The sequence below is a fragment of the Chiloscyllium plagiosum genome, unplaced genomic scaffold, assembly GCF_037043375.1.
Source record: "Chiloscyllium plagiosum isolate Xiang-an unplaced genomic scaffold, Cpla_swu_hap1 HiC_scaffold_17, whole genome shotgun sequence".
Classification (NCBI taxonomy): Eukaryota; Metazoa; Chordata; class Chondrichthyes; order Orectolobiformes; family Hemiscylliidae; genus Chiloscyllium; species Chiloscyllium plagiosum.
The window spans coordinates 45275646-45290393 of NW_028270155.1; the positions used below are offsets into that span (position 1 = coordinate 45275646).

General features: G+C 41.0%; 1 protein-coding gene across 5 annotated transcripts in view; it reads right to left on the minus strand.

The window, feature by feature from the left end:
• znf423 (zinc finger protein 423) overlaps window positions 1-14748 on the minus strand; it is a 379132-nt gene that overhangs the window by 309931 nt on the left and 54453 nt on the right. For all 5 annotated transcript variants that reach the window (XM_087995887.1, XM_087995886.1, XM_087995883.1 and 2 more), the window contains exon 2: window positions 7662-7721. In XM_087995887.1, coding sequence (XP_087852013.1) covers window positions 7662-7721 — 60 coding nt within the window. The remainder of the gene's footprint in view (window positions 1-7661; window positions 7722-14748) is intronic.

Consider the following 14748-nt stretch of genomic DNA (forward strand, 5'->3'; position numbering starts at 1 on the left):
TCAATTATGTTGAAGGCACCCTGAGTTCAGTCAACCCTTTCTAACCATCTATGGGCTTAAGTAAACACGGAGAAGCTATGTAAGCAGCAGCTCAACAGTCATTCTCTCAGAGCCGTTCTTTTAGCCAATATCCCAGACTACTCGCACCACTCTTGGGTAAATCATGCTTTATCAGGACAGACTTTCTACACTTGATAGCACAGTGATATAGAGTCAGATTGTCAAGGTCCTGGGGATTCCCAAATTGACTCCAGATCCCATGTACTGTCATGGCATCAATGTCAATTATGAACACAAAATCTGCTAACTACTAACTACCCAGCCACTCTCAGCTGCTGCATCAAACCTTTCCGATGTGGAACATCACTTGGAAGAAATATTAAAGGGACACGAAGGTGTAGAATACATTCATGATTGGAACTTCAAAGTAACACAACTCAATCCCCCTGAAGGACATATCTATCAGACTGAAGAAGATGGTGAGAGGAATAACACAAACAAAAAGTCTATTTGATCTCACCCTCACCAAAAGATCCATCATAGTCACATCTGTCCAGAACAGTAACAGTATAAAATCCATCTCATCGCCTTTCTGGCAAAGTCTCATTGAGGACACTACCCATTCTGTTGTGTAAAATTACCACGATACTAAATGTGATCGACTTAACACAGATCTGGCAGCTGAAAATTGTGCATCCATAAAGTGCTAAGGGCCATCACACTACCTCACAGTGCCAGTATCCTGATTCAAATCCAGCCAGTGACCTCCAGCGTGGAGTTTGCACAAACTCAGTGTCTGCGTGGGTTTGCTCCATGCTCTGATTTTCTCCCACAGTCCAAAGATGTTTAAGTTAGGTGGATTGGCCATGCTAAAATACCCTGTAGTGTCCAGGGATGTGTAGGCTAAGTAGATTAACCATAGTGAATGTGGGGTTACAGGGTTGAGGTGCATGGGATGCTCTTCAATGGGTTGCTACAGACTCAGTCGGCTGAATGGCATCTTTCCGCACTGTAGACATTCTATGATTCTATGGTGAAGCTAAATCACAGGTAGAAAACAGAAGCAGCATATGATAGACATGAGTTAAACAATCCTACAATCAACACATTACTCAAAGCTTCACAGTCCTGCTCCATCCGTTCACGAAAGCAGTGAACAATTAAAACAAACCTCTCTAAAGTTTGTGCGAAGATTTGTAGCTCGGGTGCTCGTTGTTGTGGTTCTGTTTGCCGAGCTGGAAGTTTTTGTTGCAAACGTTTCGTCCCCTGGCTAGGCGATATCATCAGTGCTTGGGAGCATCCTGCAAAGCGCTTCTTTGATGTTTCCTCCGGTGTTTATAGTGGTCTGTCCCTGCCGCTTCCGGTTGTCAGTTTCAGCTGTCCGCTGTAGTGGTTGGTATAATGGGTCCAGGTCGATGTGTTTGTTGATGGAGTTTGTGGATGAATGCCATACCTCTTGGAATTCCCTGGCTGTTCTCTGTCTGGCTTGCCCTATGATAGTAGTGTTGTCCCAGTCGAATTCATGTTGCTTGTTGTCTGCGTGTGTGGCTACTAAGGATAGCTGGTCGTGTCGTTTCGTGGCTAGTTGATGTTCATGTATGCGGATTGTTAGCTGTCTTCCTGTTTGTCCTATATAGTGTTTTGTGCAGTCCTTGCATGGTATTTTGTACACTACATTAGTGTTGTATAGAGTATAAACACTCTATACAATCAACACAGGAATTCTTGGACATCATCAGAAATATACATATAGACAAAGAAGAAACCATGATATCATTCGACGTGACGGCACTGTTCACTTCGATTGACAAAACCTTAGCCAGAGAAACAATAGCCAACCTACTGGACATACAGAACAGAAAACAGGACACTGAACCTATCAACAAAGACGGCATACTTAAACTACTGGACTTGTGCCTCACAACACACTTCACATTCAACAACCAGATATACGAACAAATCAACGGAACACCCATGGGATCACCAATCTCGGGACTCATAGCAGAGGCAGTTATGCAAAGGTTAGAACAAACAGTCCTCCTACAAATTCAACCCAAACTCTGGGTCAGATATGTCGATGACACATTTGTAATCATTAAAAACACGGAAATAGAAAAAACACACCGGATCATCAACGCCACACTCACAGGAATCCGATTCACGAGAGAAGAAGAAAAGGATTGCCAACTCCCATTCCTAGACGTGATGGTACAGAGAACACCGAACGGAGAATTCACTACAAGGGTATACAGGAAAGCCACACACACAGACCAAGTCCTAAACTATGAAAGTAACCACCCCAACACACACAAACGAAGCTGCATCAGGACACTATTCAAAAGGGCCACAACACACTGCAGTACACCAGGACTGCAAAAAGAAGAAGAGGAACACCTTTACAAGGTATTCGCCAAAAACGGATACCCGCGCAACTTCATCAACAGATGCCTAAGAGAAAGACCACGGAACGAGGACATACCACAACCAAAAGGGCTAGCCACACTACCATACATCAGGAGCATCTCAGAACTGACAGCCAGACTACTGCGACCCCTAGGACTCATAACTGCACACAAACCAACAGCCACGCTCAGACAACAACTCACCAGAATGAAGGACCCGATACCCAACATGAGCAAAACTAATGTAGTGTACAAAATACCATGCAAGGACTGCACAAAACACTATATAGGACAAACAGGAAGACAGCTAACAATCCGCATACATGAACATCAACTAGCCACGAAACGACACGACCAGCTATCCTTAGTAGCCACACACGCAGACAACAAGCAACATGAATTCGACTGGGACAACACTACTATCATAGGGCAAGCCAGACAGAGAAGAGCCAGGGAATTTCTAGAGACATGGCATTCATCCACAAACTCCATCAACAAACACATCGACCTGGACCCAATATACCGACCACTACAGCGGACAGCTGAAACTGACAACCGGAAGCGGCAGGGACAGACCACTATAAACACCGGAGGAAACATCAAAGAAGCGCTTCGCAGGATGCTCCCAAGCACTGATGATGTCGCCTAGCCAGGAGACGAAACGTTTGCAACAAAAACTTCCAGCTCGGCGAACAGAACCACAAAAACCTCTCTAAAACATTAATTTCTACATTAACCCCCTTACCAATCACTTTGTGCCTGCACCACAAACTCTGACCATTAATTATGATATCTTCCACCCAAATGCAGATGCTCCTCTCTTTCACTTCCTCAAATCCGACACAATTTTTTTTTGTACTTTTCCCAGTTCTTATGGAAGGTCTCAATCTAGAACACAAACTCTGTGTCTTGTTACATATGTACTACTCCAATCTAACCAACATTATTTGCCTTTGTTTCAGATTCACAGACTCCTTTTGCACCAAGGAGGCAGCACCGAAAGTATCAAGTATAAAATGCAGCTGTACCTCCTTCAGATGTCCAGAGCATCAAATAAGTCATTCTCTAGTACACCACATGATATCAAGAAACAGCGAGCGCAATGAGCACCAACAATATTCTGGCTATAGTTCAGAGGACTTATGCTTCTGTTCTAACCGTGATTCTAGCCAAACTCTGGATCAAGCCCAGTTTAGGCATTATTCCATAGGCTGCCTCCAGTAAGTGTCCCTAAAGCTGGTGAGCAAAAATATGCAGTCACGATTTATTTAAAAACACTCGACACTCTGAATTCCACAGCAAATGAACAATTATACCTGTCTTTTCAACCATAATATTCTAAGAAATGTACCTTTTGGTCATTTTTAATGTAGTTCATTTGTTTTTTTGAACTTGTGGTAGGATTTCAATGTTCTAAAATACCTGAATGTCAATGTAACACTCAAAGTGTTGCTAACTTAACTTTACAGCTAATTTAAATTTCAGTAAGATTAGGGAAGGTGGTAAAAAAGGAGGGGGGGGTGGCGTTGCTAATTAGTAATGGTATAACGGCTGCAGAAAGGCAGTTCGAGGGGGATCTGCCTTTGGAGGTAGTATGGGCCGAAGTCAGAAATAGCAAAGGAGCAGTCACCTTGTTGGGTGTTTACTATAGGCCCCCCCAATAGCAGCAGAGATGTGGAGAAACAGATTGGGAAACAGAGTTTGGAAAGGTGCAGAAGCCACAGGGTAGTAGTCATGGACGATTTCAACTTCCCAAATATTGATTGGAAGCTCTTTAGATCAAGTGGATTAGATGGGGCGGTGTTTGTGCAGTGTGTACAGGAAGCTTTTCTAACTCAGTATGTAGATTGTCCGACCAGAGGGGAGGCCAAATTGGATTCGGTACTTGGTAACGAACCGGGACAAGTGATGGGCTTGTTTGTGGGTGAACATTTTGGTGATGGTGACCACAATTCTGTGACTTTCACCTTGGTTATGGAGAGAGATAAGTGCGTGCAACAGGGTAGGTTTTAAAATTGGGGGAAGGGTAAATACGATGCTGTAAGACAGGATCTGAGGAGCATAAGTTGGGAGCATTGGCTATCAGGGAAGGATGTCGTGGAAATGTGGAAATTTTTCAAGAAACAGATACGACATGTCCTTGATATGTATGTACCTGTCAGGCAGGAAAGAGACGGTCGTGTGAGGGAACCTTGGTTGACGAGGGAGGTTGGATGTCTTGTAAAGAGGAAGAAGGAGGCTTACATAAGGTTGAGGAAACAAGGTTCAGACAGAGCAGTGGAGGGATACAGGATAGCCAGAAGGGAGCTGAAGAAAGGGATTAGGAGAGCTAAGAGAAGGCATGAAAAATCTTTGGCGGGTAGGATCAAGGATAACCCCAAGGCATTTTATGCATATGTGAGAAACATGAGAATGACGAGAACGAGGGTAGGTCCGATCAAGGACAGTAGTGGGAGACTGTGTATTGAGTCGGAAGAGATAGGAGAGGTCTTGAATGAGTACTTTTCTTCAGTATTTACAAATGAGAGGGATCGTATTGTTGAAGAGGAGAGTGTGAAACGGACTGGTAAGCTAGAAGAGATACTTGTTAGGAAGGAAGATGGGTTGGGCATTTTGAAAAACCTGAGGATAGACGTCCCCCGGGCCTGACGGGATATATCCTAGGATTACGTGGGAAGCAAGAGAGGAAATTGCAGAGCCGTTGGCAATGATCTTTTCATCTTCACTTTCAACTGGGGTGGTACGAGGGGACTGGAGAGTGGTGAATGTTGTGCCCCTGTTCAAAAAAGGGAATTACAGGCCAGTTAGTCTTACTTCGGTGGTCGGCAAAGTAATGGAAAGGGTACTGCGGGATAGGATTTATGAGTATCTGGAAAGACACTGCTTGATGAGGGACAGCCAGCATGGATTTGTGAAGGGTAGGTCTTGCCTTACAAGTCTTATTGAATTCTTTGAGGAGGTGACCAAGCATGTGGATGAGGGTAGAGCAGTGGATGTAGTGTACATGGATTTTAGTAAGGCATTTGTTAAGGTTCCCCATGGTAGGCTTATGCGGAAAGTCAGAAGGCATGGGATAGAGGGAAATTTGGCCAGTTGGATAGAAAACTGGCTAACTGGTTGAAGTCAGAGAGTGGTGGTAGATGGTAAATATTCAGCCTGGAGCCCAGTTACAAGTGGAGTTCCGCAGGGATCAGTTCTGGGTCCTCTGCTGTTTGTAATTTTTATTAATGACTTGGAAGAGGGAGTCGAAGGGTGGGTCAGTAAATTTGCAGATGATACGAAGATTGGTGGAGTTGTGGATAGTGAGGAAGGCTGTTGTCGGCTGCAAAGAGACTTAGATAAGATGCAGAGCTGGGCTGAGGAGTGGCAGATGGAGTTCAACCCTGTCAAGTGTGAGGTTGTCCATTTTGGAAGGACAAATAAGAATGCGGAATACAGGGTTAACGGTAGGGTTCTTAGTAAGGTGGAGGAGCAGAGGGATCTTGGGGGTCTAAGTTCATAGATCTTTGAAAGTTGCCACTCAGGTGGATAGAGCTTGTAAGAAAGCCTATGATGTATTAGCGTTCATTAGCAGAGGGATTGAATTCAAGAGTTGTGAAGTGATGTTGCAGCTGTACAGGACTTTGGTTAGGCCACATTTGGAGTACTGTGTGCAGTTCTGGTCGCCTCACTTTAGGAAAGATGTGGAAGCTTTGGAGAGGGTGCAGAGAAAATTTACCAGGATGTTGCTGGAATGGAGAATAGGTCGTACGAGGATAGGTTGAGAGTGCTAGGTCTTTTCTCATTGGAACGGCGAAGGATGAGGGGTGACTTGATAGAGGTTTATAAGATGATCGGAGGAATAGATAGGGTAGACAGTCAGAAACTTTTTCCCTGGGTACAACAGAGTGTTACAAGGGGACATAAATTTAAGGTGAAGGGTGGAAGGTATAGGGGGGATGTCAGGGGTAGGTTCTTTACCCAAAGAGTGGTGGGGGCATGGAATGCGCTGCCTGTGGGAGTGGCAGAGTCAGAATCATTGGTGACCTTTAAAGCGGCAATTGGATAGGTACATGGATGGGTGCTTAAGCTAGGACAAATGTTCGGCACAACATCATTGGCCGAGGGGCTGTTCTGTGCTGTATTGTTCTATGTTCTATGTTTTAAATTTGCTGCCCACATCTCTCTGCACTAAAGTAACCTGTAATCTCTCTCCATTTAAATCATGTTCAGTTTTCTATTCTTCTGTCAAAGCGACAAATTCACATTTTTCCCACATTATTTACAACAAAAATTTTTAAGGTTTGGGTAAAGATTTGTAGCTCGGATGCTGGTTGCCATAATTGCGGGTATGTTTGCCGAGCTGATACGGTACAACAGTGCTTCATAGGAGACTCCAAAGCACTGAAGATGTCAACTAGACAAGGGACGAAACGTCTGCAAATCGAACTACTCAGCTCGGTAAACATACTGACAAATACGGCATATAAAATTTTGTCCAATCATTTAACCTATAATGCCTTGTGTACCACCTGCATGCTCCTTCCAACTTGCTTTTCTACCTTTGCACTGTCACAAATTTGCCTACCATGCAATCACTCCCTTTATTCAAGTCATCAGTATAGACTGTATACAATTGGTTGATACATAGCTTATCACCACAGTCAATAAACCAGGAATTCTAGTCACATATCAGACACATCTCTATTGGCCCATTTGTTGGTATCACTAAAACATTTAAGACTCAATAACATATTACACTTACTCAATAGAATTGGATGTTTAAGGGTGAATATTTGTGAAGGATTTCAATTTTTTTTTTAAGTTAAATTTTCAGGACACAGCCTTAATGACCATTCAGGAAAACAAATTATTGCAATGTAACCAACAGAAATTAATTTATAGCATGATTTCTCAGGGATACAATCCAAAAGCTGCACGTTTATGAAACAAATATGAAAGTTCATTGTCATAAAAGTACCTTAATACTACTAAAATTGGAGTCAACATGACTAATTAAAACTTCACAAACAAAACCTACTTTGAAGCAGTATGAATTTAATCAGGTGAAAATGATACAATCATGCGTCATAATTACCAATTAATGGAGGAAAGCTACATGAAGAATTGAAAAAGACATATGACATTCTTACAAAATATTTGAGGGAAGTTACCACCTTGCACAGCAACATCTTATATCTAATTAGATTCTAAGCCATACGTAATGCCTTAAATTTGTTTTTTCCATTATTCTGCAAAATATTAACGACATGACATTACCTGGGCGTGCGGTTGCCGAGTCCCAATTTAAGTCAAATTCTGAAGATTCACTTTCTTCAACTGGAAAAAAGAAAGAAAGCCAGTTACATGATTATTCATTCCCTGAACATTGTAAGAGTTAACTGACAAGATATGAAATTCAATACCCTCTGATTTGTAAATGTCACTTAATATTATGTACTGTTACAGATATGTCCCCATATCAATAAACCAATTCCACTGTGGAAACACCAATCCAAGAAAACAAACCTCAGTCAACAAGTTAAATGAAAAGATACATGCATTTTTCTGTTACTATTTTTCACGTAGAAAGATCAGTTATTAATAGCTGGACAGCTTAAAAAAAAGTGACAAAATAAGCATGAAAATACATAGGTAGATTTCAGCCCTCCAACAGTACATTATTTTTCTTCAAATAATGATTCCAGATGTACTGTTCCTCATCAAAATTATTATTGTGAGTCACTTCTAGCACTTGGGTGAAAACCAAATTTCAGTGAGCAGATGGCCAATCTCTAGGACAAACTCCCCTGGAGAGACATTGGGCAGAATCCTCCTGGTCCTGCAGGGGCAGCTTGAAGGCAGACTGAAAGAGATTTCACAGAAATTGGCTTCAAGTCAGCAGGCCATCACATTCTAGCCTCCAGGCAGCCTTCCCTGAGTTGGGTCAGCAGCTGCTGAGGCTAACTGTCCAGCAGCAGATGGGCACCCACTGAGATGCAAACTCAGCAGGTGCTTGGAGGCAGTTTGCTGGTGACTGGCCTGCATTTATTGCCTCTCCCCCATTAAGCGAGAGAAGGTGATGATGACTCTCCACAATGAACTGCTGCAGTCCATGTGTTGTCGGCACACCCACTGTAGCACAAGATCCACGATTTTGACCCTGTGATGATGAAAGAATATAGCTAACAGGATAAGTGAAGTGGAACCAGTGGATGTAGCATATTTGGCTATTCAAATGGATTTCAGTAAACAGCCACACAAAAGGTTACTTTTTGATTCTTTCATGTGGTGTGGGCACACTAAAATATCAATCACCCCAAGATTCCACTCCAATGTCTGACTTAGAAGAATGTCACCATACTTTCACAGTCACTGCATCCACCATTTCTGCAGCTCTCTTATTTTGTATAACCCACTAAATTTAGTAGATTTGTTAGCTTTAGGCCCATTAATTTCTGTCACATTTTTTTTACTTACAATTAATTAATTGATTAATTTCTCATTTTCATTAGATTTTTACTTCTCCACGATACTTTGTATCTTTGACTATGACAGAGATAATAGGCAATATTTTGGCTGAGTCAAAGTCTCCCCAAGTTGTAGAGTTAATTTCCAACTTATGCATTTGTTTAATGTCTCTGTTATTTATTTGTTCCCCATTATGACTAATTAACTCATTTTAATTTGCCTTCCATCTTCCTCATCATTTGCTGCTTTCTAAAAACATTTCCAATCCTCAAGCGTAGAATACCTGGCAATATTGTACACTTTTTTCTTTTGCCCTTCTAAATCTCTTCAGTTAGCCATGGAATAATCTTTTTTTCCCTTATAGAGGCTTTACTTCTCAGCATGTATTTAGTGAGAATCAGTAAATCTTTATTTAAACACTTACCATTACCCACAGTCTTATCTTAGAATTTCTCAATCTACTTTTGCCAATTCGTTCCTCATGTAAGTGATTTTAAATGTAATAGTCTAGAATCAGAAATACATAGATCACTTTCAAACTCACTCTTCCCCAAGAATTCTTTACCAACAAATTCACTCATCCTCACTTCCATCTTGTCTCTCAAAATAGCAAGCATACTGAAATGTTTACTCCCAACCGTAGTAAACATGCATTCACTTCCATGCATGTATATGACAAACTATGGCTCAGTTGGTGATAGTGTCACCTGCAACTCAGAAGACAGAGTTCAATTCGTGCCAGAACCCGAGCACAAAAACTAAGGTGCAGCACTGAAGTAATGGAGTGTCAGCCAATTAAATATTTTGTTTGACAGGATAAGCTGAAGCTGCATCTGGCCTCTCAAGAGGACATAAAGAATCTGACAACACTATTTTAAACAAGAGTAGAGGGTATCGCTAGCATTCTTACAAATATTTAATTTGTCAATCTGTTTTTGTGTTGCTGCTTATCTGGTCATTATCAAACTTATATTTGTAGGAGTTTGTTGGGCCTAAACTGGCTCCAATATTTACTGCATTACAAAGCTGACAAAACTTCAAAAAAGTGATACAACGGCACTGAAGCACTTTTTAACATTGGATGACCATGGAATAAGCTACATAAATGCAATTGTCTTTTTCTTGATAGTGAACAAACATTAATTCATATTTGTACCATTAATTTGCATGTCCAGTTATGAATAAGTGCCTTTTTGGTACAATTTTCACCTGAATTAATCTAATTAACTGATGCAGCAACATCATCAGTGTCAGAACCTATATTTATTGACTACCCCTCATCACCTTCAAAGTGGGGTGATGAACCCAACTTTCTTGATTACAGCTGAGTAGATTACTCAAGCCAATTCAAGATGACAATTGAGAGTCAACTACATTGTTGTGGGTCTGAAGTCACAAAGTCTAAATCAGATCAAGAAAGCAGACGGTCTTTCCTAATGTGCATTACTGATCTGTTTTATGACAATTAGGCAGTTGTATGGGTCACCATTTGCTGATTTTTTTTTAAAAAGCTGAAAATGTATTAATTTTTTTTAATGTAAATATCCCCAACTGCCACTGTGGGATCTGAGCTCACATTCCACAGCATTAGTCCAGATCTCCAGATTAAAGTTAGTAAATTGATCCCATTATCTGAGATAACTCCATTGTCTCCGGTGACTATCAGAATTTCAGAAGACAAACTAAGCAGCATTTGGTTATTTTTCACATAAATACACAGATGACAAATGTACCTTTGAAGATTTTTAATTACAATGTTTAAGTTACTTTTAGGGGAAAAATACTCTTACAATGTCTTTGCTGTACACTTTGATGAGGCCATGTTTTATGGATTTAGGCCTCTAAGTTACTGAAAAACATTTAACAGAATGATTACAGCATAGAAGGCTCCAATTTGTCCCATTATGTCCATACCAGCTTTCAGCAAGTATAATTTATCTATTACCACACTCCTGTATTTTTTGTTGCAACCCGAATAATTTTCTCTTCAGCAAATTATCCAATTCTCTTTTGAGATCCTTGCTTTGAATCTGCTTCCACCACACTCAGACAGCACATTCCAGATCTCAACTTCTGAGGAAGAATGTTGGACTCTTGTCATCATTGCTTTTGTCCCGCCCAAGTCATCTTAAATTGCTGTCTTCAGGATTTTATTCTTCCGCAAACAAGCAGTTTCTCAAATGTAACATCTAGACTGTATACACTTGGGCACAAATACTAGCAGCTAAATCATCCTCAATTTTTGTGTGGGCAACTACTGTTTTCCTTTCATCATGCAACCACCCTCCAATCACCACATTCACTGCTGAAACTGAAGTTTTAAAGAAATACAGCAATGACAGATAGGAACTTGCATCTAATATGTTTATGGTATTGAATATTATATCACCTATACTTTTCCCACATCTAACTTTACACAAATAGGGTCTAACCAGTTAAACAAAAAATCAGTGACAAAATTTTTGTCCTCTACTCTGGCATCTGAATTCAGAAAGATACAAATTGATGTCTGTCTTGAAATTTCACTGATATAAAGATGAAAAAAAACTTCCATTAACATTTAAATCAGCTATAACTGAGGGTGCTTCTCTCACTGGACACTAAATGAGTTGAAGAGGTAAAACAACCTAAACTCAGAGGCAGAAAGTTAATTAATGGAAGGAAATTGAATTCTGTATACGATATGAAGTTGATACTGAATGCATAGTTCTGGTATTAGAAAAGCCAAATTTTCTCACAACTGAGAATGACATTGTCCAGTTATAGGAAGTTATTATTAAGGTGCAGAGGGTTCAGAAAAGATTTAGGCTGATGTTGCTGGGTCTGGAAGGTTTGACTTCTAAAGAAAGACTGGGATAGTTTTCAGTACAGCGTAGAGGAGTTTGAAAGGCAACCTGTAAGAAGTTTACAAAATAATGAGGGGTAATGATAATGTTAAAGGTTGTTGTCTTTTCCCTAGGATGGGGAATTTCAAAACTAGGGCACACATAATTAGGATGAGGGAAGACAGGAGGGGCAAACATTTTACACAAAGGGTGGCTCACATGTGGAATGAATTGCCAGTGGTGGATGTGGGTACAACGACAATGTTTAAACGACATTTGGATATGTACATGAATAAGACAGGTTCGGAGGTGCAGGCAGGTGGGACTAGTTTCGTTTGGGATGATGTCTGGTATGGACTGGTTGAACCAAATGGTCTGTTTGTGTGCTGTATGACTATTACATTGAATGGAAGGTTCATTCCATTATGAAAGACAAGGTTACAGGTATGTTCAACCACTCTACACATACCAAGAGCTTAATTTCACGATGGCGAAGTAAACAATGTACACTTTGCAACATCAAAAAACAAAATTACCTTTGGCCGATAGCCCCAAACAGTTAGACTGTGAGAACATACGCTATTCGATCCAAATGGCTCCTTTCAAAAGGTTGTCAACAGAAACTTTTCTAAGCCACAGAACATGGATGATTGGTTGCCTTTCAGAATACTCCTTAATTTTACTCGAAGGCCTCAGTATAGCAATAAGCAACAAATGCATTGTTTTAGGTTCCATTATTTTAAACACAACATGAAATTAGCGTCTGATTCTTGCTCTTGGGTAAACATAAACACACTAGAAAAATAGAAGAGTTTACAGATGGCCTGGACAATAATAGCCCCTCAATCAAGAGTTTACCTGTTTATTATCTCATTATTGCATATATTATTATAATGCATTCTAATTACTATATTTTTCTACATTGATAATAGCTGACTTTTTTCCAAAATAACTTTAGTAAAGAGCTCTAGGATATCCTAATGTCATGAGTGATGCTATATAAATCCAAACTTTTCAGGTCTCTATGAGAAGAACCAATGAAAATGCGTTCACCATTACAGTGTAATTTACGAATCTCTACCTCCAAGTTGTCAAACTGGAGAAACAATCCTAATATAAATAAATATGCAATACAATATTCCATCAATACATATTAAACACTGAAGAATAAACAAATGACGATGGTAATCCATTACATACAGGGTGGAAGTTAAGACAGCAAGATAATTTCTTGCTGTAGATGAAGCTGTTATACATGGCCAAAGAAAAGAAATCAGAACACGCGAGAGAAAAATCAGTCACTCCAACCAGCCATAGAGTCACAGAGATGTACAGCATTGGAAATAATCCCTTCAGTCCAACCCGTCCATGCCGACCAGATATCCCAATCCAATCTAGTCCCACTTGCCAGCACTCACCCCATATCCCTCCAAACCCTTCCTATTCATATAACCATTCAGATGCCTCTTAAATGTTGCAACTGTACCAGCCTCCACCACTTCCTCTGGCAGCTCATTCCTTACACGTACCATCCTCTAAGTGAAAAAGTTGCCCAAAGTTTGTGAGAAGATTTGTAGCTTGGGTGCTCGTTGTTGTGGTTCTGTTCGCCAAGCTGGGAATTTGTGTTGCAGACGTTTCGCCCCCTGTCTAGGTGACATCCTCAGTGCTTGGGAGCCTCCTGTGAAGCGCTTCTGTGATCTTTCCTCCGGCATTCGTAGTGGTTTGAATCTGCCGCTTCCGGTTGTCAGTTCCAGCTGTCCGTTGCAGTGGTCGGTATATTGGGTCCAGGTCGATATGCTTATTGATTGAATCTGTATTCAATCAATAAGCACATCGACCTGGACCCAATATAGCAACCACTGCAACGGACAGCTGGAACTGACAAGCGGAAGCGGCAGATTCAAACCACTACAAATGCCGGAGGAAAGATCACAGAAGCGCTTCAAAGGAGGCTCCCAAGCACTGTCCTGTACAGCTGCATCATGACCTCCCAACCTCTGTACTCAATACTCTGACCAATAAAGGAAAGCATACCAAACACCTTCTTCACTAACCTATCTACCTGCGACTCCATTTTCAAGGAGCTATGAACCTGCACTCCAAAGTCTCTTTGTTCAGCAACACTCCTGAGGACCTTACCATTAAGTGTAAATCCTGCTCAGATTTGCTTTCCCAAAATGCAGCACCTCACATTTATCTGAATTAAACTCCATCTGCCACTTCAAAGCCCATTGGCCCATCTGATCAAGATCCCATTGTAATTTGAGGTAACCTTCTTCGCTGTCCACTACACCTCCAATTTTGGTGTCATCAGCAAACTTGCTCATTATACCTCTTATGTTCACATCCAAATCATTTGTATAAATGATGAAAAGTAGTGGACCCAGTACCAATCTTTGTGGCACGCCACTGGTCACAGGCCTCCAGTCTGAAAAACAACTCTCCACCACCACCCTCTGTCTTCTACCTTTGAGCCAGTTCTGTATCCAAATGGCGAGTTCTCCCTGTATTCCATGAGATCTAATCTTACTCACCAGTCTCCATGGGAAACCTTGTCGAATGCCTTAATGGAGTCCATATAGATCACATCTATCGCTCTGCCCTCATCAATCCTCTTTGAAACTTCTTCAAAAAAACTCAATCAAGTTTGTGAGACATGATTTCCCATGCATAAAGCCATGTTCACCATATCTAATCAGTCCTTGCCTTTCCAAATACATGTACATCCTGTCCCTCAGGATTCCATCCAACAACTTGCTCACCACCGACGTCAGGCTCACTGCTCCAAAGTTTCCTGGCTTGTTGCCACCTTCCTTAAATAATAGCACTATGTGAGTCTTCCAGTACCTCACCTGCAACTACTGATGATACAATATCTCAGCAAGGGTCACAGCAGTCACTTCCCTAGCTTCTCAGAGTTCTTGGGTACACCTGATCAGGTCCTGGGGATTTATTCACTTTTATGCGTTTCAAGACATCCAGCATTTCCTCCTCTGTAATATGGACATTTTTCAAAATGTCACCATCTATTTCCCTACATTCTATATCTTCCATGTCCTTTTCCACAGTAA